Raw genomic sequence first — 22,862 nt, forward strand, 5'->3', positions numbered from 1 at the left:
TTTGAGTGATTAAACTCGCTCTCGGTGAGAGCCGGTACCGGGGTGCGAATCCAGAACCTAGCAGCCTTATGTCCGATGTCGTAACCACTACACCACTGGGGCCGGTTTTTCACCATGTCATCTTATAACATGTCATAGGGTTTTGTACGTGCACATTCAGAACAAGCTGTTGTAGTGCACGCCTGTCCTGGGCGCAGGTGCCGGCCTCGGTCGGCTCATCCGTCCTGGACAGGAAAAGGGTTGGGTGGGTTGTTAGAGAGTTTAGAGAGCTGGACACTAAGGGTATTTGGTTCGAATCCCCTCAGTGAAGGTGGATTTTTTTGTTACATTGTACTAAAACGGGTTTGTTCTTCAACCGGCTAGGCAGTGTATGTTTTGTAATTACTACCAGGTTATTATTATTATTATTATTAACATTATTATTATTATTGTTGTGTTGCTCAAGATGGCATAGAATATTTCTGACATGTGTAACATTTTAGACAAACACCGGTTTTGCAAGGTCAAGGTTTTCCCACGAAGCATAACACGACCACGTGGGTAACGAAGTTTGAAGTGATGTTAAAAGTCGTATAGCGTTTTTATTAACACTGTAGTTAGCTATTTACAGAGTCTTCTTAAATTTACGAAACCGGGTTTTAGCTTTATAGGTGAGTAACCACAACCTGCGTGTTTTTTTTAGGCCTAATACTAAATAAGAATTGGGCTAAGTACTTCCCAATGGTCCGAGAATGGACCGAATGGATTGTGATTTCATCTTCAATTTCATAAAAATTCATGGCATTTGAAGTTGGGATACTATTCAACAATTCAAGCATCAAGCATAAAATAAATTGGGAAAGAGTTCAACCCGTACCCCACTATATCAAAGTGTCTAAGACTAACCCTAACCTTAAAGCTAACCCTAACCATTGAAAAATACGGGGTAAAATATATCTAATAATTTATTTAGCCCCCACGTACATGTAGTACACATTATTTAGTCCATGGATGAAATGTACTGGGGAAAAAAACCCCAGTGGACGAATCGTTCGGAACTGATTTTTTGTAGCGGACAAATTGTCTCGAGTTCCTCAGTGGACGAATCGACTGCATCCCGAACTCGTGGTCACAAAGTAGTTTTGGGTCATAACATTATGATTTAATGTTGGGCAAATGTTGAGTTTCATTTTGGTAGTTTCAGATGTTTGAATCCATGACATTTCACCTCAAGGCAGTTCGCCCCCAGTTTGACCTGTTCGCTCCAAGTTGATTGCCCCTAACTGTTTGCCTGTTCGCCCCCAACTATTTGTCAGTTCACTCCAACTCCTAATTATTTGTTACTTTTAAACAATTATTGTATTGTTTCTTTAAAGGCATGTTAAAATGTGTGTTTCTTTTGTCTTTCCACGATTTGGACAGATCATGAGTCAGTCTGGGCACCAATGCTATAATCATCGGTTTAAACAGCACATCTAAAATGCACTTGGTAGTGTGCGAAATCCCCTAGAAATAGGGTAGGGTTGCAGTAGAGGAAGCTTGGCACAGATGGGTCCAGACCAGGGTCATTCCGTGGTAATGATTTAAGCCAGGACGTGACATTCTGACTCTTATGATCTCTTTAACTAAAAGTCCTTTTTAAATAGAAATTCAGTTTTATCATTTATAGGCTCATTACATATACCCCGGTAGTAGTATAGCATGTCACGCATAATTTAGTTTTTTGTAAAAAAAATTGACTTATAAAGTGAAAAATAAAATGTGCCAGGACGTGACGAAAATGAACATGACTTTTTTAACACTGCATTCAATTCCAAAACTCTGCTCTCCTGGTAGAATGTTTGCTTATTGAAATATGTACACTGTTTAACACAATATCCAGTCTGTTTCTAAATGCCATATAGCAATTTACTAAAAAAATATTCTTTATGATGTAACATTTATTTTTTAAAATTTCAGTACAAGCCGGGACATGACTTTTTGTCCAGTTCACTTATACAACTAATAAATGATATGTATATCAAATACTACTAATGAAAAACTGTTAGTTTATGAAACCAATGATATTTACTGGTTTAAGTATTTTTATCATCAAAATAAGTACATAAAATCTTAATTAATTGAATTGTCGTTGTGCAAAAAAATATTCTCATACAATATTCATATAATGTACTTTTATAACCCATAACCATATCATTTGTCAACAAGATTGCTTATCCTGATGTTGCTAAGTCTGGTGATTTTTTTCCTACCTGTACAGTACATGTACAAACGAAAAAGATGAAGTATCTAGGTGTTACTTTTTCGTTGGCTGCAGCATCAATTTTTGCATTTAGCTCAACATTGATTGTACAAATGTAGCTTCATTTCTCATAAATTACAAGTCCTGCATCAGTAAAGCTTCATTTATAGTTATATCTATGAATGTTCTCCTTAAAGGGACACACCCTAGTTACGTTTATTTGTTAACCATTATTACCGGCCTCGGTGGCGTCGTGGCAGGCCATCGGTCTACAGGCTGGTAGGTACTGGGTTCGGATCCCAGTCGAGGCATGGGATTTTTAATCCAGATACCGACTCCAAACCCTGAGTGAGTGCTCCGCAAGACTCAATGGGTAGGTGTAAACCACTTGCACCGACCAGTTATCCATAACTGGTTCAACAAAGGCCATGGTTTGTGCTATCCTGCCTGTGGGAAGCGCAAATAAAAGATCCCTTGCTGCCTGTCGTAAAAAGAGTAGCCTATGTGGCGACAGTGGGTTTCCTCTAAAAAAAAACCAGTTTTATTATGTTTTGACGTCCAATAGCCGATGATAAGATAAAAAATGAATGTGCTCTAGCGGCGTTGTTTTTCGCTATTAAACCCCATTTTTCACAAATAAAATGGCACTTTACTTACATTTTATTATTTAGAATACACATTTCCATTCACCTGAAGTGCTTTTTGGTAATACTGATGTTTGTAAAACCACGAAATGCATTTTTTTGCATTTTTTCACAAAACGTGTTGTCGAGAAAAAAACGTTAAGCAAGCGAGGTCCAATCTATTTTTAATGTCACAGACATTGGTATATCACGTGACCGTTATCATTTTGGTTCGGTTTGTTTTCTCGTGCACGGTTCGTGCAATCAACATCCTATTTGTTGTTGTTCATTTGTGAGATTTTTCTTCACAGTAAGTGTCTCAATACAAAACGTTACAAACCCTTAAAACCAATAATTTTGCTAAGTCTTACGATATCTGGAGAGGGGATACAACCAGGACAGAACAGTTGGAACATGTCCAGGAGAGGTGAAACGAACGCACCCCAAGTCTGTGAAATTTGTCATGACGTAGGCATTGTTGTGCTTCTACCGGTGACATCAGAATACTAACTTTCAAAATTATTTCAAGCAATTGGGACATGGGAATTCCCATGGTATTTATCGATATAAAACGTGCTTTTTCACTCCATTTGTTAAAAACGTGATCTAAGTGTGTTACAGGTTTATAGATTAACTAAATTATAATTTATTTTCGCTGGATGGAACTAGGGTGTGCGGCTTTGATGCACGTCAAAATTTGTTTTTCAATTTTATTATTTTAAAATTTTAATAAAAAAAATTTGAGGTTCGATTTTAAAAAAATATTTTAGAAACATTTTTAATATGCATTGAGATGGATATCTACAGATGTACTATCAATGACACTGAATAAGTTTGGGGTATAGGCAAGACATTTAATTCTGAAGAATTCTTGTTTGCAATTTACCATATACATGTATGTTTTAGAATTAAAATATATTATATTTTGCCTTTTGCTGGTATTTTTATGATCATCTGATTTAATTGGAATTCAAAATATGAACCCCAGTCAGTATAGAAATTAGTCTTTGGACAGTTTCTTCTTTCTGTTTATCATTATCTGATAGGCCAAACTGTCAACAATGTATATTAATATAAACTGTTGATGGTTGACAATAGCAAAAATCTATCGACACAACTGATTTGAATTCCTCCAACCCAAGTTTTATGATCAACATGTATCTTTACCAATTACATCCTTCACTAGAGGAATGTTGGTTTATATATTCTAATTCATGTTTGGATACCCATATCTGCCAAGGAATAAACTTAAGATTTTAGCAGAACATTCTATTTTAACAATTCTTTGACACAATATTTATTGTATACATGTGTACACCAGTTTGGGTTCACAAAATGGAACATTTGCTATAAATACAATATTCTTTAAATTGGTAGATTATCAATAATTCACTGTTTGGTCAAAGCATAGAATTGATAATAGTATTTTTTTTAATCTACATATAAATCCACGTTAAATATTCGAACATGCTCTCCCAAACTTCCACTTTTTCTGTTTCTGATTCTTAATGGTGAAGGGTAAAATATCGAAAATAAAAGTAATTTCTTTTAGGTACATGTGCATTATCTAGTCAGTTTTGCCAATTTCTTTATATAGAGAAATTTAATATATTTTTAATCTTTACTCAATTTAACCAGCCATCTTGAATGTCACGTCCTGGCTCAAAGTTTGAGATGGTTATTTTAATCATTTAATACAACCAGTCATCATTATACCTTTTATTTATACTTGGAACATTGAGAAGGAGGAGGATTAAAAAGGATTTTTATTTCTGAAAAATAGTTTTTAAATAAAACCAACTTTTAAATGTCAAATCAGCCAGGACGTGACATTATATATTTTGAAAAATAATTTAATATACTAATTATGATATGGAAGAAGGCAAAGTAGTATTTTCATATGTAGTACCCGGTATATTTTAGATGTGATATCCTGATAGCTAATTTTTAAATTTGACATAACAGTAATGAAATATTACCAAAAAACTAATGTCACGTCCTGGCTTACAAAAATTATTTTTTCAAATAAAACTGTCATAAAAACCCATAAAACATAAGTAAATTGGCAATAAAAGTATATTTGTATGTGCTTAAGGGTGTTAACTTTAAGCTATAATAAAAACTTAGTTTAATAGATCATTTTGAAATTTCCACACCCATGGACCAAATACCACGGAATGGCCCACCACACATTCACATCGACACATTGGTATCTTTATTGGGGTGAACTGGTTATCTTGTGGGGGTGAACTGGTTATCACGCGGGGGTGACATCCTATTTGGGGTCGAACTGACAGGGCAAACTGTCCCGGGGCGAAACGTCTGTTACCCCATATGTTATATAAAGGCAGTAAAGGGACATGCATACCCGACAGTCACTGAGAGTGCATACCACTCTTATAGTTCCTCAACATTAACCTCGAATACAAGTGTGGTTAATCTTGATGAACTAACCAGTCTTGGTACTTGGGGAATAATTTCTATCACAACTGCCTGGGACCGACACTGGATCAGCCTAGTGTTCTCATTGGGTGAAAATTAAAGGAGGGCAACCCTACCCTTAAAAAAAAAACACCCGAAAAGCAACAGAAAAAAAGAAAGATCTGAAAGCATGGTTACAATATATATTGTTGTGTGTTGGTCGACTTTGTGGAATGACATATTCCTTATTTCGCCACCCAGTATTTGGTACAAATAAGTTGGTACATGCAAGCTGACTCATCTTTTATGTACCGTTAGTTGAACCACAGATGTTGTCGGTCTGACATTTGTTATCCTGAACTGATCAAAGTTTTAATATTATTTTAATAAAGATTTCAAGATATATGAAAAACAAATTTAAAAATTGTAAAGTGATCCCCTAATGTGGGATAAAAAGTTTCCATGAATTTTATTCCTATCTTCATTGATGTCGCCAGCTGATAAAAAAAAAAAGTTTCTTTTTGTAAAGGCGGTGTATATATTATTTGGCACCCAAGATAAATAATTTTAATGATGAACACTACCACCTCCATTGTTTTTATAAGCAGTGTTAACCCCACCCCCGAAAAAAAGAAAGACATTTTTATTTAACGATGCACTCAACACATTTTATTTACGGTTATATGGCGTCAAACATATGGTTAAGGACCACACAGATATTGAAAGAGGAAACCCGCTGTCACCACTTCATGGGCTACTCTTTTCGATTAGCAGCATGTATCTTTTATATGCACCATCCCACAAACAGGGTAGTACATGTACATACCACAGCCTTTGATGTACCAGTCTTGGTGCACTGTCTGGAACGAGAAATAGCCCAATGGGCCCACTGACAGGGATCAATCCCAGATCGACCGCACACTGAGTGAGCGCTTTACCACTGGGCTACGTCCTACCCACCCACCCACCCACCCAAAAAAGAGAAAAGTTTCTAATATTTTATAAAGAATTGCTGAATAAAAAGATGACAGAAAGTATAAATCATGTTACAACCAATTAAATCAAAATAGATGATAGTTAGTGAACACAAAGACAGAATGATTGTTTTCATCACATTACATATTTGGTGCCAAATAAGTGGTTTTTCAGTCGGAGATTGCTGAATCGATAAAAAATGAAATGTTTTCATTGCTCAAATAAAATATAACTTTTATTATGTGTATCAAACATACAAATGGATACTGGTATGCATGGGGACACGATAGAGGCACTTAAAATACTGTTAAATTATGTTACTGGAACTGTCGTAAACAACTGATTTTTTTCATCAATTACATTTTCGTATACCATGGATTGTTTACTGTGATGTTCAGTGTGCAGACTGATTTTTTTTTTTTTTTGTGGAAAATAGTATACATTTGGAAATGGAGGAGATGGGTTCAGGAAAATATAATAGGGTATGGGAAAATAAAGAGGGGCTCAGAAAAAGTAAAGGATCTAGGGCGGCAGAACGTGAAAGAAGGGTGGCAGAATGTGAAAGGAGGGTGGCAGAACGTGAAAGGAGGGTGGCAGAACGTGAAAGGAGGGTGGCAGAATGCAATGGCAGGACAAGCTGTTAAAAATGGAGCAGTGAAAACACTGAAGCCTATGGCTATTGCCACGTAGTAGTTCATGAAAATAAACCTGTGGTTTAAGAAAGATTTGCGAACATTCCATCATGCATACTGATACTATCATTAACTCTAGCCCTAAAGCTAAGCCATAGCCTGAATGAACTGAATGCTGGAACATTCAGAAGTCTTGCCAAATTAAGGATATCGAGTCTACTTGATTTGTAGAAATTGAGTTAAAATGACAGTACCTACATATTTAACCTGAACATTATTGAAAGAGGATGCTGCATGTCGGGTTTCTTCCTGTAGTGATTAATACATGTGGAAAATATGTTATCAGTGAACTTGAAAATTATTGATGTAACGGTATTTAACATCAAACATATTAGACGGGTACAGCGGAAGTAAGTAGACATTGAGGGGGCTGACTGACATTGAGGGGGCTGACTGAGATTGAGGGGGCCGACTGAGATTGAGGGTGCAAGCAAAGTTTCTAGGGGGTTTATAGGTATGCTCCCCTTTAAATTTTGAAAATTAGATGTCCTAAAATGCAATTTTCTGCACTCGACAAGTAAAATTCATCTCTGCCTTTAGATTTACTACTGATATTTTGGGTTCAGAATTATTGACGGCACTAGAGCCCCCCTGCTTCACTGTGCCTGTTAGAGCTGCATTCTTTAACTGTTTGGTAGATACAGATTAGGTACAGATTACGCAATTTTGATACAAACATGTAGTTTTCTCTGACCGTAATGAGTGTTTAACTGTCCAAATGTCCGTCTTGCTCTCTTACAGTCAGAGTACTCGGGTTAATATTGTACATGTATACATCATTGTCTACAAATTATGTACATATATACTCAGTGAATTTGTTTTTTCTTTCAGTGAATATGGTACACATTTCTACTATGTAATAAAACTGTCGATTGTCTTGCATCATATTGATCAGTGATACAATGGAAATTGTACCATGTGACACGACTAGAAATAATCATCAATCTGAACTAGAAAACATAAAGATGAATAATGCTGGTGAAGAAGAAGCCATTATAAGTGATGTTGAAGGTCAAGGAGAAACTACATCAACAGCTGAATCTTCTACTGAGCTGTCAGTCGAGTTTGATCTCCATGGTGATAAATTCAAACAATGTGGCACTGGAAATACCAGCAATGATTGTGTCACTTCAGGTTGTGGTAATGATGAAGACAGTGTCAATGTAAGCCAGATTGTTGAGTCGTCTGCTCAAACTCAAACTGAGACAAAGTCAGCGCTGTGTTCTCTTGTCCTGACAGACGTGGTGACTCAGTCTGTGGTCGAGTCAGACGTCCGTTCTGATGCAACACTGAGTGAAGTAAAAACTTCACCTGTGTCTAAAACCGACGTATATCTACATCAGACACCACACAGTGATAGTGCAATACCAAGGGATTGTATGGATGACACAAAAATACAGTTTGTAGATGACTCCAATGGTTGTAGTAATGAAACCAAAACTTTGTCTGTTTGTAAGACAGATGCAAGTTTAAATGCAACATCAGAAGGTATTGCTAAAGAACCAAGTAATTGTGTCAGTGAATTAAAAACTTCTCCTGTTTGTATGACAGACATGTCAGCACCAGAAGGCTGTGTTGAAAAGTCAAATACTTGTAATAATGAAGAAAAGGTGGGTCACATTGAGATGCATTTAAGTGCAACACCAGGTGATGTTGGTGAAGATCCAAGTGAAGTAAAGACGCTGTGTATAGGTGAGGTGCACAGGTCTTTAGATGCACCATCAGAACGTCCTGCTGCAAAACCAAGTGACCGTGTTGATGAATCAGAAATGTCTTCTGTTCAGAAGACCGATGTGTGTTTAGATTCAGCACCAGGTGTTGTTACAGAACCAAGAGACTGTGCGGGTGAAGTTGAAACTGAACAGACCATGGCCGTGATTTGTGTGGACAATGCTGTCACCATGGAGATGATGCCTCCACAGCACAGCATGTGTCACTCAATGAAATACCGCGGTGGGTCCGATTCATCGTCCGATTCCACCAGCGATGAGACGGATCTCTCCGAAAAGTAAGTTAAATACAGAATACACAATATTTTTACATCTGGGTGAATCATGTCTCTAGGCTCACAGAACTTATAAAGTCCCAAGTAGATCTATTAGTTCAAAGATTTAACTGCACACTATATTATACTTTTAAAGCAGTGAATATAGACTATAGTTTTGTACGTACAGGACCAAATTCAGTTACCATGAGTTATGACAACACCAACTACAAGCTGGAGTTTGAAATATCACTTACTTGAATGTGAATAGAACACATCCCCAGATTGATTTTTTTTTTCCCACTAGATTGTGTTGCATGTATGTTCATGTTGTATGTGTATGATGATTATAAAACTAAACTTTTTATGTTTTATTTCAGTGAAGATGGCAGTTCAAAGAAAAGATCACCTTCAGAAAGTACGAAGACACCCAGGTTTACTGCGCCATCCCTTGAAGATATTAGAACCCGGGGAGAACTATTTCCCGAGGTTATACACATTAACCTTTTTACTATTTTAATACTTCAGTTTAATTTATCTTTTCAGTTTTTATAATAATATAATTTGTTTCTATTTTTGTTTTTTTCTGTACATAATTACCAGAATGAAAACAACATATATATATATATATATATATATATATATATATATATATATATATATATTTAAAAGTATTCTCTTTTTATTCTATTTGTATTGATTTAGGTACCACTCGAAATACAGTGTGTTGATTTAAAGCATCAATGATGAGTATTGTGTTAACCAGAAGATACTGTAGATTGTCAAAGATTTGGGATGAGTTGATCCACCATGTTAGATGGTTGGGTTCCAGCCTGTCTGAACAGGGTATATATGCATGTGTTGCTCTCGTCTTAACGTTGGCACTCTTGTTGTTGAATTCACACACATCATTAGTTTACACTTAGTTTGACCTTGAGTTGAGAATCAGGTCATTCAGCAGGGCTAGCTCTGGCAGTCGCCAAATATGTCAATTGTGAATTTCTAAAAGAATTGGCGAATTTTATTTTTATTTGGCGAAAGAAATGTGTGTAATAATTGGTATTTTGTTAAAAAAGAACCATGTTTCTGCAATTTTTAAACTTTAATAGATAATTTGGCAAACGTTCTGCCTACCCAGAGCTAGCCCAATGTCCGATGTATTGTTTGTGCTGGGGTGTCGTTAAACATTCATGATTCAGGGTGAACAGGATGCAGGTTATGTAAAGCATTTGACTATTAAGTAGTATTATTATTATATTCAATGGTTCAGTGTGACTCTTACTGACACAGTTCGACAAACCCGCTAGCCTGTGGCTAGTGGTTTTTAAGTTCAGGCTAGTAAAAACGCAAAACCACTAGGCCGCAGTGTGTTTTTTCCCTCTCTCCTTATGATCACTCGATCGTGTTTTTTTTCTTCTTCTTTTCTCTTGACTAAAATTTTGTTTAATAAATTTGATTGTAACGTTTGTCATCGAATAATATCAACAATGCAACCAGTATATAATAATAATCCACTTGAACAGTAATTTACTGTAATAAAATGCCTCTTCTTACTGATGTAGGATCTGCCAGCTATTGGTGAACTCAAGATAAGTGTTGATGAAAGTGTTCAGATGGTTCCTGTCGGCAAGGTGACATCGTCTGTTCGTGTTCTAGGTAAATATGTTGGTTTTTAATGAAAATACTCAGTATTAAAAAAAGATTTTTCCACATATTATTAAACATCACTGTTTAATAGTTGGCGAAGTGATCTTTTTTTAAAGTCAAAGTGCTGACCAAATTCAAGGGCACTTTTATTAATATTTTCAATGTTGGAGGTGAGTGAGATGTACTTGGAGACATGTAGCGAGATTTGTCTTCACAGTGTAAGTAAACATACAAACAATAATACATGGGGCCTTTTTAATGACTAAAACACCCAACAATTGTGTATGCATACATAAAATATATCTATTTATTTAATTAGTAATTAACATCAGGGCTAGTTCTCGTTGAGCAAAACATTTCGCCAAATTGTCTATTAAAGGAATGCTAAAGCAAGGCTTTTGGACTGGTGTGCATATTCAACGATACATAATGCACATTATTGCTTAATATCAACAAGTATAATCGTATAGTTAATTAATAAAACGGTTAAATGTGACGGCTATTATATATAACGGGCGCAGCCATTTTGTACCATCCCAGTGAATACGCCAGAGAAAAGAAAATTATCACTTGGGTATCGTGAGTGGTGTTTTTTGCTCGAACATATTCTACCAATAGGCCTAGTAATATGCATTTTTTCATTGGATTTTTTAAAAGAAAAAAATACTATAACTCCATTTTGTTATATTGATGCAAATTGAAATATATTTAGTTAAATAGTTTATTATACTATCAAGACATTTATGTTGTCAAGTTGATGAAAGGGAAGCGCCTTGTCGTAAATTACAGCATTTGTTTACACTGTGCATAATAGAGAAGTTGGACCTGCGCTGACGTCACTTCGCCCCAAGCTATACCACCGGACGTCATAAAAACTAAACAAAATGGCTGCCCCCAGTTAGCAGGAATAATCACGTTTTTTTATTAATTCTAAAATTACGCGTTTTTCATTTGTTAAAGTGTCAGTATGTGTTGGTGGTCCGGGTATGCATCTTTCCAACACATAAGGCTCTTGTTGGAGTTTAGTCTACCTTTCAACTTAAAAAATTGCAGAATTCAACAGTTATTTTCTAAAAACATGTCAATTATTACCTGAAATTATTTTGCCAAATTAAAATTAAATCACCAACTGCTTTCAAAATTCGCAATTGGTGAATTTGGCGAGTTCCAGAGCTACATTGTGTAGCCCTGAACATGTAACTTGTGCTATTACAAACATTATGTCAACCAGTAAAACACTGGATATACAGACAATGGTATTGCAATGAAGACAATATAATTCATACATAATTTTAACCTTGAATACCCAGTCAACCGGAAGCCTGTTACAATGCAGTATGTCTGGAATGTCTCCTTATTGAATCATCATTTAAACTTTTCACCATGGTTCAGTATTGTGGGGAACATGTCTGAATTGTTTTTCTCTGCACAGTTGTGATAGAACCTGACAAAGAGCTGCCCGTTTTGGATGAGGACACAGTGTTGTTCACAAAGGACCGGAAACCTTTCGGACAGGTGAGATGGAAACCGTATAACTTGTTAAATTAGGGGGTTTCACGTAGACATTGTTTACAATACAGACACTGATTGAACTGAAGATGAGATCTTCCTGGGTGGGGTTTGGTTGAAGGAGTGATTTCTTTTATCTCGCCCATTATGGGTTTTTTTTTACTTCTCTTTGTGAAAAACTGGTTATGTGCAAAATCATTGTTTTCAGAAAAACAACATTTGAAAACTTTGAAAAATCAGAATAAAACACAGTTTCATTTGTTAGGCCTATGTCAGCAACCAAAAAAAGAAAGAAAAAAAAGATGAATGTTAATAAGCATAATACTGGACCACTATTTTGACAACAAGTTGACATAGTCAGTTTCAGTTGTCTGCCCTTGATAAAGAAAATATTAAGAGCTCTTGCTTCCTAATAGGTAAGCACAGCCTATCGGCAGCAAGTTTATTCTTGTATTATTTCAGTGTCCCAGTTATCTACGTAATAGTTAACAGATGTTCTGAGCTGTTGAAAGATAAAAACTTTAAAAAGCACTTGCTGACAAAGACATGTTTATTCTTGTTGCAGATTTTCGAAGTGTTTGGTCCCGTGGCCTCCCCGTTCTACTCTGTGAGGTTCAACTCGGCCGAGGAGATCGAGACGAAGGGAATACAGCCTGGAGATGTCGTGTACTACGCGCCAACAGTGGAGCAATTCACACACTACGTCTTTGTCGAAAGACTCAAAAAGTACTGTCCTCCTGTCTATCTGTCTGTCAATATTATGGCTTTAATTTATAATTATTACCAGATTTATAACACCTGTTGGAAATGATAGGGAAAACAAATCGGTAAAATGTCCTAGAATAGGAGTATTAAGTTGAAGACACTGCGATGCCATCAGTTCCCAAAGTTAATCATATGATACTGTATATCACATGGAAATTACTTGAGAATACCTTACCCACCAGTATGGAGTCAAGGTAAAAGACAGGTTTTTTCAATTTGATGTGCTAATAAAATATTATTTAAGAAATAAGTTCATCTAGTGCATTGAATATTACTGATGAAATGTTTTACTCCTTTACCTGCTTATTCTTTCATTCCATCATTCATTCATTCATTCATTTGGACAAACCTCTGTTGCCAAGCAGTTAACAATGAAGAAAGTAAATAAGAAAACTGTATTCATGTTGAGCTGTATTCTAAGATGAACATTTGTATTTGACTGTTGACAGGATAAAGGGATCTGATGCATCATGGGAAAACAACAATGAACCACCAGAGTGGGTAAGTCTGATTTTCATGAAGTGCAAATGTGGTACAGTATCAGATTCAATTGATCATTGTGTGATACAGAATCAAATTCAATTGATCATTGTGTGATACAGAATCAGATTCAGTTTATCATTGTGTGGTACAGTATCAGATTCAATTGATCATTGTGTGATACAGAATCAGATTCAATTGATCATTGTGTGATACAGTATCAGATTCAATTGATCATTGTGTGATACAGAATCAGATTCAATTGATCATTGTGTTATACAGTTTCAGATTCAATTGATCATTGTGTGATACAGTATCAGATTCAATTGATCATTGTGTGATACAGAATCTGTCAGTGCAGGGCTTCTAGATTATGGTAGCCTCATTCCCATGGCTAGTGATATTCAGTGTCGGGTTAGTAAATTACTACTATAACTAGTCCGGCGGCTAGTGGAAAAAACCTTGTCAAATACTGCATTTAAGTCTTATTTTGTAAATATGAATATCCTGCCCCCTCTTCCCACCCCCAGTCTAAGAGGTTTTAAGCTCTATCTCCCTCTTTAGGTGACATATCTGATTATTACTATTAGTAAAATTGTATTTATTTAAATTAGGGCTAGTGAATTTTTAATCATGGCTATTAAATGTTTAAAATCACTGATCCCATGGCTAGTGGCTATTTATAAAGTTGTAGAAGCCCTGCAGTGGTAGATACACTTGTATGTTACAGACCATTGTTAACGGTGGGAACAGGATGTACAGCACTTGTATGTTACAGACCATTGTTAATGGTGGGAACAGGATGTACAGCACTTGTTTGTTACAGACCATTGTTAACGGTGGGAACAGGATGTACAGCACTTGTTTGTTACAGGCCATTGTTAACGGTGGGAACAGGATGTACAGCACTTGTATGTTACAGGCCATTGTTAACGGTGGGAACAGGATGTACAGCACTTGTTTGTTACAGGCCATTGTTAACGGTGGGAACAGGATGTACAGCACTTGTTTGTTACAGACCATTGTTAACGGTGGGAACAGGATGTACAGCACTTGTTTGTTACAGGCCATTGTTAACGGTGGGAACAGGATGTACAGCACTTGTTTGTTACAGGCCATTGTTAACGGTGGGAACAGGATGTACAGCACTTGTATGTTACACACCATTGTTAACGGTGGGAACAGGATGTACAGCACTTGTATGTTACACACCATTGTTAACGGTGGGAACAGGATGTACAGCACTTGTATGTTACACACCATTGTTAACGGTGGGAACAGGATGTACAGCACTTGTATGTTACAGACCATTGTTAACAGTGGGAACAGGATGTACAGCACTTGTTCGATGGACCAGAAGATCAAGTCTAATTATGGGACTCTTTCTGCTACTAAAAACTTGTATATTATTCATGGTGTGTGCTGTCTTGTCTAGGTGGGAACAGGATGTACAGCACTTGTTTGATGGACCAGAAGATCAAGTCTAATTATGGGACTCATTCTGCTACTAAAAACTTGTATATTATTCATGGTGTGTGCTGTCTTGTCTAGGTGGGAGGAGGAGTACATCTTAATATATCTTGCCATTAATCAGGAGTAGACTAAGAAATAGGACTGAGTTTCTCTAATGCTGTAAACCAAGTTTCAGTTTTACCTCAGTGTTAAACACTTGGTAGCCACTGATAAAACTGTACTGGGATGTTGTCAGACACTTGGTAGCCACTGATAAAACTACTGGGATGTTGTCAGACACTTGGTAGCCACTGATAAAACTGTACTGGGATGTTGTTAGACACTTGGTAGCCACTGATAAAACTGTACTGGGATGTTGTTAGACACTTGGTAGCCACTGATAAAACTATTGGGATGTTGTCAGACACTTGGTAGCCACTGATAAAACTACTGGGATGTTGTCAGACACTTGGTAGCCACTGATAAAACTACTGGGATGTTGTCAGACACTTGGTAGCCACTGATAAAACTACTGGGATGTTGTCAGACACTTGGTAGCCACTGATAAAACTGTACTGGGATGTTGTCAGACACTTGGTAGCCACTGATAAAACTACTGGGATGTTGTCAGACACTTGGTAGCCACTGATAAAACTGTACTGGGATGTTGTTAGACATTTGGTAGCCACTGATAAAACTACTGGGATGTTGTTAGACACTTGGTAGCCACTGATAAAACTACTGGGATGTTGTTAGACACTTGGTAGCCACTGATAAAACTACTGGGATGTTGTCAGACACTTGGTAGCCACTGATAAAACTGTACTGGGATGTTGTTAGACACTTGGTAGCCACTGATAAAACTGTACTGGGATGTTGTTAGACACTTCGTAGCCACTGATAAAACTACTGGGATGTTGTTAGACACTTGGTAGCCACTGATAAAACTACTGGGATGTTGTTAGACACTTGGTAGCCACTGATAAAACTACTGGGATGTTGTTAGACACTTGGTAGCCACTGATAAAACTACTGGGATGTTGTTAGACACTTGGTAGCCACTGATAAAACTGTACTGGGATGTTGTCAGACACTTGGTAGCCACTGATAAAACTACTGGGATGTTGTTAGACACTTGGTAGCCACTGATAAAACTGTACTGGGATGTTGTCAAACACTTGGTAGCCACTGATAAAACTACTGGGATGTTGTTAGACACTTGGTAGCCACTGATAAAACTGTACTGGGATGTTGTTAGACACTTGGTAGCCACTGATAAAACTGTACTGGGATGTTGTCAGACACTTGATAGCCACTGATAAAACTACTGGGATGTTGTTAGACACTTGGTAGCCACTGATAAAACTGTACTGGGATGTTGTCAGACACTTGGTAGCCACTGATAAAACTGTACTGGGATGTTGTCAGACACTTGGTAGCCACTGATAAAACTGTACTGGGATGTTGTCAGACACTTGGTAGCCACTGATAAAACTACTGGGATGTTGTCAGACACTTGGTAGCCACTGATAAAACTACTGGGATGTTGTCAGACACTTGGTAGCCACTGATAAAACTACTGGGATGTTGTCAGACACTTGGTAGCCACTGATAAAACTGTACTGGGATGTTGTTAGACACTTGGTAGCCACTGATAAAACTGTACTGGGATGTTGTTAGACACTTGGTAGCCACTGATAAAACTACTGGGATGTTGTTAGACACTTGGTAGCCACTGATAAAACTACTGGGATGTTGTTAGACACTTGGTAGCCACTGATAAAACTACTGGGATGTTGTTAGACACTTGGTAGCCACTGATAAAACTGTACTGGGATGTTGTCAGACACTTGGTAGCCACTGATAAAACTACTGGGATGTTGTTAGACACTTGGTAGCCACTGATAAAACTGTACTGGGATGTTGTCAGACACTTGGTAGCCACTGATAAAACTGTACTGGGATGTTGTCAGACACTTGGTAGCCACTGATAAAACTACTGGGATGTTGTCAGACACTTGGTAGCCACTGATAAAACTGTACTGGGATGTTGTCAGACACTTGGTAGCCACTGATAAAACTGTACTGGGATGTTGTCAGACACTTGGTAGCCACTGATAAAACTATTGGGATGTTGTCAGACACTTGGTAGCCACTGATAAAACTACTGGGATGTTGTCAGACACTTGGTAGCCACTGATAAAACTGTACTGGGATGTTGTCAGACACTTGGTAGCCACTGATAAAACTACTGGGATGTTGTCAGACACTTGGTAGCCACTGATAAAACTACTGGGATGTTGTCAGACACTTGGTAGCCACTGATAAAACTACTGGGATGTTGTCAGACACTTGGTAGCCACTGATAAAACTACTGGGATGTTGTCAGACACTTGGTAGCCACTGATAAAACTACTGGGATGTTGTCAGACACTTGGTAGCCACTGATAAAACTACTGGGATGTTGTTAGACACTTGGTAGCCACTGATAAAACTGTACTGGGATGTTGTCAGACACTTGGTAGCCACTGATAAAACTACTGGGATGTTGTCAGACACTTGGTAGCCACTGATAAAACTACTGGGATGTTGTCAGACACTTGGTAGCCACTGATAAAACTGTACTGGGATGTTGTTAGACACTTGGTAGCCACTGATAAAACTACTGGGATGTTGTCAGACACTTGGTAGCCAATGATAAAACTGTACTGGGATGTTGTCAGACACTTGGTAGCCACTGATAAAACTACTGGGATGTTGTTAGACATTCCTTTCCTTAAGGAGTCCATCCTGTCTGCCACTGTTATAATTAGTGTTTAACTATTAGCTGTTATAATTAGTGTTTAACTGTTAGCTGTTATAATTAGTGTTTAACTGTTAGCTGTTATAATTAGTGTTTAACTACCATTCTCGACTGCAGTGGAGACACGCAAAGTGATGCAACATTAATGTTAAAACCCATTCTCAGTTACTGTTGAGACACAACCAATCTTTGTAAACACAGTTGTCAACATTCACATGAGTTATCTATCTTGATTCTCTGATTGCTAGAACAGAGTAGAATACCTCGGTGGCGCAGTGGTTAAGCCAGGTGTGCACCCAGGACAGCATGCTTGAACCTTAATTGAATATAAGCACGAAAATAAGTTGAAATAAAATGAAAGAATATCATTCAGACTCATTTAGTGTGGGGGTTTTTTGACTGGTGTTTTTAGGTTCTTATCGTATTATTGAAAACAAAATGAAAAAACTGTATATATTTGTGTAAACGTTATTGATGTTTAACATGCACATGGGTTCGATGTCTTCATATTTGTAAAATATTGTTTTTAAAAACATGTTAGACATTTTTTTGAATGTTGATGATATTTAAAGGATATATTCACCAAAAATAACTTAATACTGATGGAAAAACTAAATGGGTTTCCTCTCTAAGACTATGTCGGAATTACCAAATGTTTGACATCCAATGTGCTCTAGTAAAGTCGTTAAACTAAAAAAACTTTATCTTTTATCTTTCTTTTAATATTTAAGTCTGTGTTTGTTGTTTCCAGTATGAGGAATATTCCGATGACGAGAATGAGAAACACACGTCTCGGACTCGCAAACACTCGGGAGAGAAGGCTGACGAATCCATGGACTGTCTCCCGGGCGCCATTAAACCAGTCCGACCAGGAAAGAGAAAACCGAACCGCAGCGAGTGAGTTGAACCTTTAACCAGTTGAAATGTAGTTAAGTAGTAGAAAACACAATGCTTTGTAGGATCTGGGATTGGAATGTAGTTAAGTAGTAGAAAAGACAGTGGGTTGTAGGATCTGGGATTGGAATGTAGTTAAGTAGTAGAAAATATGATGGGTTGCAGGATCAATCTTTTTCAATGGACTGGTGTTTTTTTCACATTCCAACCAGGGCCCCCTTATGGTTTATCAAAGGTTGTGGAATATACTTACCTGACTATGGCAGTGTGCATATAAAAGAGCTCTTGCTGCTATCAACATCAGTTACTTTATTTAGTGGCAGCAGGTTTTCTGTCTCACTTGCAAAACCAATTGTTGAAATTAACCAGGATATGTTCTACAGCAACTAGCTGTAGTTTAAACTGTGCTGAGATGTATGTAAACATTCCTTTCCTTTGCTACTACAATCTACAATGGTAAATAACAGTGTTGTACAAGTATCTATAGACATCATACGTGAATGGTTTTCTCTTTCACTCAGCACTGTGCTTTACTTTTCAGAAAGAAGTCTGCATCAAGAGAGACTAAAGGTATGTAATAAAACCCACATTGTTTACTCTTACTAAGGAGGGGGGATGTAGCCCAGTGGTAAAGCGCTCGCCTAATACACGGTCCCCGTTGGTGACCCCATCGGTGAACCCATCGGTACATATGAAAGACCACTTGCTACTAATGGAAAAATGTAGTGGGTTTCCTCTCAAAGAATATATGTCAAAATTACCAAATGTTTGACATCTAATAGCTGATGATTAATAAAATCAATGTGCTCTAGTGGTGTTGTTAAACAAAACAAACTTTTAACTTACTAGTTGCTGTTCTGTGTTCTTACAACCAGCCTTGGTTGAGCCATTGACTTGAGGCTGGTACGTACAGGGTTCGTATCTCAGAACCAGTTCCTGTCCAGAGTGAGGTTTAGTCGCCCAGTGGGGAGGGATTACTGTAAAAGATCGCTTGCTGCTATTCAGTAGTCTCTGAGTAACCTATGTGGTGGCAGTATATTACTGTTGTGACAAAGTCATTTCATTTCATTTCAACTTATTTTCGTGCTTGTATCCAATAAAGGTTGAAGCACACTGTGCTGGGCACACACCTCAGCTATCTGGGCTGTCTGTCCAGGTTAGTGGGTTATTTGTTAGTTGGTTAGTGAGAGAGAAGAGGATGTACTGGTCTTACACCTACCCATTAAGTCATTAAAACTCGCTCTGGGTGGGAGCCGGTACCAGGCTGTGAACCCTATAACTACCAGCCTTATGTCTGATGGTTACTGGCCTCAGTGGCATCGTGGTTAGGCCATCGGTCTACAGGCTGGTAGGTACTGGGTTCGGATCCCAGTCGAGGCATGGGATTTTTAATCCAGATACCGACTCCAAACCCTGAGTGAGTGCTCCGCATGGCTCAATGGGTAGGTGTAAACCACTTGCACCGACCAGTGATCCATAACTGGTTCAACAAAGGCCATGGTTTGTGCTATCCTGCCTTTGGGAAGCGCAAATAAAAGATCCCTTGCTGCCTGTCATAAAAGAGTAGCCAATGTGGTGACAGCAGGTTTCCTCTAAAAACAGTGTCAGAATGACTATATGTTTGACGTCCAGTAGCCGATGGTAAGATAAAAAAATCAGTGTGCTCTAGTGCCGTCGTTAAATAAAACAAACTTTACCTTTTTATGTCTGATGCTGTAACCAGGATGCCACCGAGGCCACAAAGTGTCACGATGACCTAACACAAGCCTCTGAAAACTATGAGCCATCTTTTCAATCACTCACTCTTGCTAGCCTTAATTTATTATAATATGCATTAAATTTAAGACATAAGTTACATGGTAATGGGTTATGCTGAAAAAAACTTTCTTTGACTTTTTTTGTGTAACCCATTAATAGTTTACATGCAAATTTTCAATTCTCAGTGTAATACCTGGTGGTGTTGTTCATCAGAGATTTCTCTTCTCACCTGATTGCATCACAGATGTTGAATGACAACAGTAGAGCACATTGATTTATTAATCATCTGCTGATGGTAATTTTGACTTGTAGTCTTAGAGAGGTTACATTTTCCCATTTGTAGCATGGGATATTTTATATGCACCATCCTACAGACAGGAGAGCATATACCACAGCCTTTGCTATGCCAGTCACGGTGCAATGGCTGGTATGAGAACATTGGGCCCACCAACGGGGATTGCATCACAGATGACATCAAATCTCAAAACTAGTTTAAGAATAATGTGTAACATTTGATGTTTAATTAATTTGCTTGGATGTTGTTAGTAATCTTCCCAACTTGCAGCATCATCTGTGTGTAGACCAGTGGTGTGTTCAGGAGGTCAAGGGATTGCGAGTAATTTGACTGGTACCATCATCTTCTCTCACATTCATCTAACATTAGGCATAACAACCAGAGTAGTGTGCATCCTCCTTTAACATGAATCAGCTTATACACTTGATTGACATGTCATAATTGAAAGAACACCACTGAGTTTAATTCAAGTTTGACTTCTACCTTTCAGGTCCAGGGAAAAGAGCACATGATGGTCACAAACCTCTGACATCCTGGCCACCAAGCATCTCCGACAAACACGGCTACAGAGCCCTGCCCCCAGCACCCCCACGCCCATTCAGACCGTTTGGACAGCAAAACATATACTCGCCCAAACCTTACGTCTCACCATCAAACTCCAACAACTCAAGTATTCCACGACAAGCAGCACCTTCCGGCCAGTTCCAAGGTCGATTTGCCCCTCCTGAACAATCAGCACCACGTCCCCCATTCAGTCCATTTGGACAGCAAAATGCATTCACACCCAGACCATTTGTTTCACCATCTAACTTCAACAATTCAAATGCCCAGCAACAAGCACCACCATCCAATCAGTTCCAAGGCCGATTCCCCCCTCCTGGTCCACCACTGAGACCTGGTATGCAGGGTTTTCCTCCCCCACAACACTGTCCTGGTGTTGAGATGAACCAGCATCGACAACAGCAGCAGCAGTCAAACAGCTTCCAATCTACGGAGTCTCGGCCACAGCCTCCTGGCTTTCATCCCGTGGACTTCCGTCCTCCAGTGCAGCACCCTGGTTGTCCTGCCATGGAGAATCGTCCTCATCCACATCATCAACCTCCTAGTCCGTTTGAAATGAACCAGCAGAGAGATGGTCCACAGTCCATGGAGAATCATCTTCATCCAAATCAGCAATCTCCTAGACCTTTTGAGATAAACCAACAAAGAGATGGTCCCCAGTTTATGGGGCAGAACTGGTCAAACGGGCAAAACAATTCTCCAGGTTGTCCTGGGTTTGGTGACTCTGGATCAAGGAATCCTCCACCTCAGTGGAATCAACCTCCAGATGTTTCAAGCCAGAATCATCAGAATGAATTTCAGAGTCATGATTCCTGGAGAAATCAGTTTCCACAAGCTCCATATCAGAATCAACCACATGGTGTTGTGGATTCTAGGTTAATGCAAAACTGGAATGATGGTGGCCCAAACTTTGAGAGACAATCTGCGTTTGGAGGTAGACCACGCTTTGAAGCTGGACCCATCAACTCAAACGGGCAGATGTCTTCTCAGTTTCAGAATGGTAGACCTCCGTATACTGGAAATAATCACTGAATAGGTCTGGGACTGTTAAAGTCAGCTCATACTGAAAGTGGTTTTTCTTTTAGCCAGTTTGAGTCTTTTCAGTCCTCTATATACTGAAAATAATAACTGAACAAGATACCAATAGAAAGAAATAAGGGAACACATTATATTTGAGACTAAATTTAGTTCACTACTTGAGAAATTATGCCTGTATATAGTACCGAGATAATTTGTGGGATTGATGACAGTAACCGGGTTAACTTCCTAATACTGTGGATAAGTGCTTTGGTTGCAGTCAGTGTTTGCTGTTACTAGGTACTTCTCAGTTTTCGCTAGGGATTTACCAACTATGTGTTGTTAATGAGACTGTGGTTTGGATGTTTCATACATCACCATAGCAATACATGATGACAATTAGATATGACATGGATCAAACACAAGATCAATGTTTTGCCAGATATCTCGAAGGAAAGTTGTGTTGTATATTTATGTGTTCTCTTATTTATTTCCATACATGTATACATTTGGCATTATAAAAGTCGATTCATTTTAACAATGATTTGTTTTGGCCAATTTAAGACATGCGAAATATTTTCTTGGAAAAATGTTGTTAAGAGATTTTAAACAATATGCCACTTTGTAAGCTGAGTCGGTCTGTATGAAGGTTTGCAGCCGTCTACTTTTACCACAGTGTGGTTCATGTGTAGGGAATGTATTGTTCTTGTAATCATGATTTTTGGATGTCCTTTAATGTCGAATAAACGATTATTTAAAACTGTG

General features: G+C 38.0%; 1 protein-coding gene across 1 annotated transcript; it reads left to right on the forward strand.

The window, feature by feature from the left end:
* Nucleotides 1-519: 519 nt before the first annotated feature.
* On the forward strand, nucleotides 520-22,862 carry LOC121378485. The gene is made up of 10 exons (XM_041506676.1): nucleotides 520-650; nucleotides 7,764-8,940; nucleotides 9,297-9,405; nucleotides 10,479-10,572; nucleotides 11,996-12,078; nucleotides 12,638-12,798; nucleotides 13,287-13,338; nucleotides 18,324-18,469; nucleotides 19,008-19,036; nucleotides 21,010-22,862. The coding sequence occupies exons 2-10, from the start codon at nucleotides 7,835-7,837 to the stop codon at nucleotides 22,110-22,112; spliced, it is 2,883 nt and encodes a 960-aa protein (XP_041362610.1). The 5' UTR covers nucleotides 520-650; nucleotides 7,764-7,834; the 3' UTR covers nucleotides 22,113-22,862.

This window comes from Gigantopelta aegis, chromosome 8 (genome assembly GCF_016097555.1).
Source record: "Gigantopelta aegis isolate Gae_Host chromosome 8, Gae_host_genome, whole genome shotgun sequence".
NCBI classification, from domain to species: domain Eukaryota; kingdom Metazoa; phylum Mollusca; class Gastropoda; order Neomphalida; family Peltospiridae; genus Gigantopelta; species Gigantopelta aegis.

What these genes read in the sequence shown, in the direction of transcription:
- LOC121378485 (XM_041506676.1), top strand. Translation starts at nt 7,835, where the DNA reads ATGGAAATTGTACCATGTGACACGACTAGAAATAATCATCAATCTGAA. An exon ending in TTTGTCGAAAGACTCAAAAA is followed by an intron (nt 12,799 to 13,286) that starts GTACTGTCCTCC and finishes GACTGTTGACAG; the next exon opens with GATAAAGGGATCTGATGCAT. An exon ending in AGAAAACCGAACCGCAGCGA is followed by an intron (nt 18,470 to 19,007) that starts GTGAGTTGAACC and finishes TTTACTTTTCAG; the next exon opens with AAAGAAGTCTGCATCAAGAG.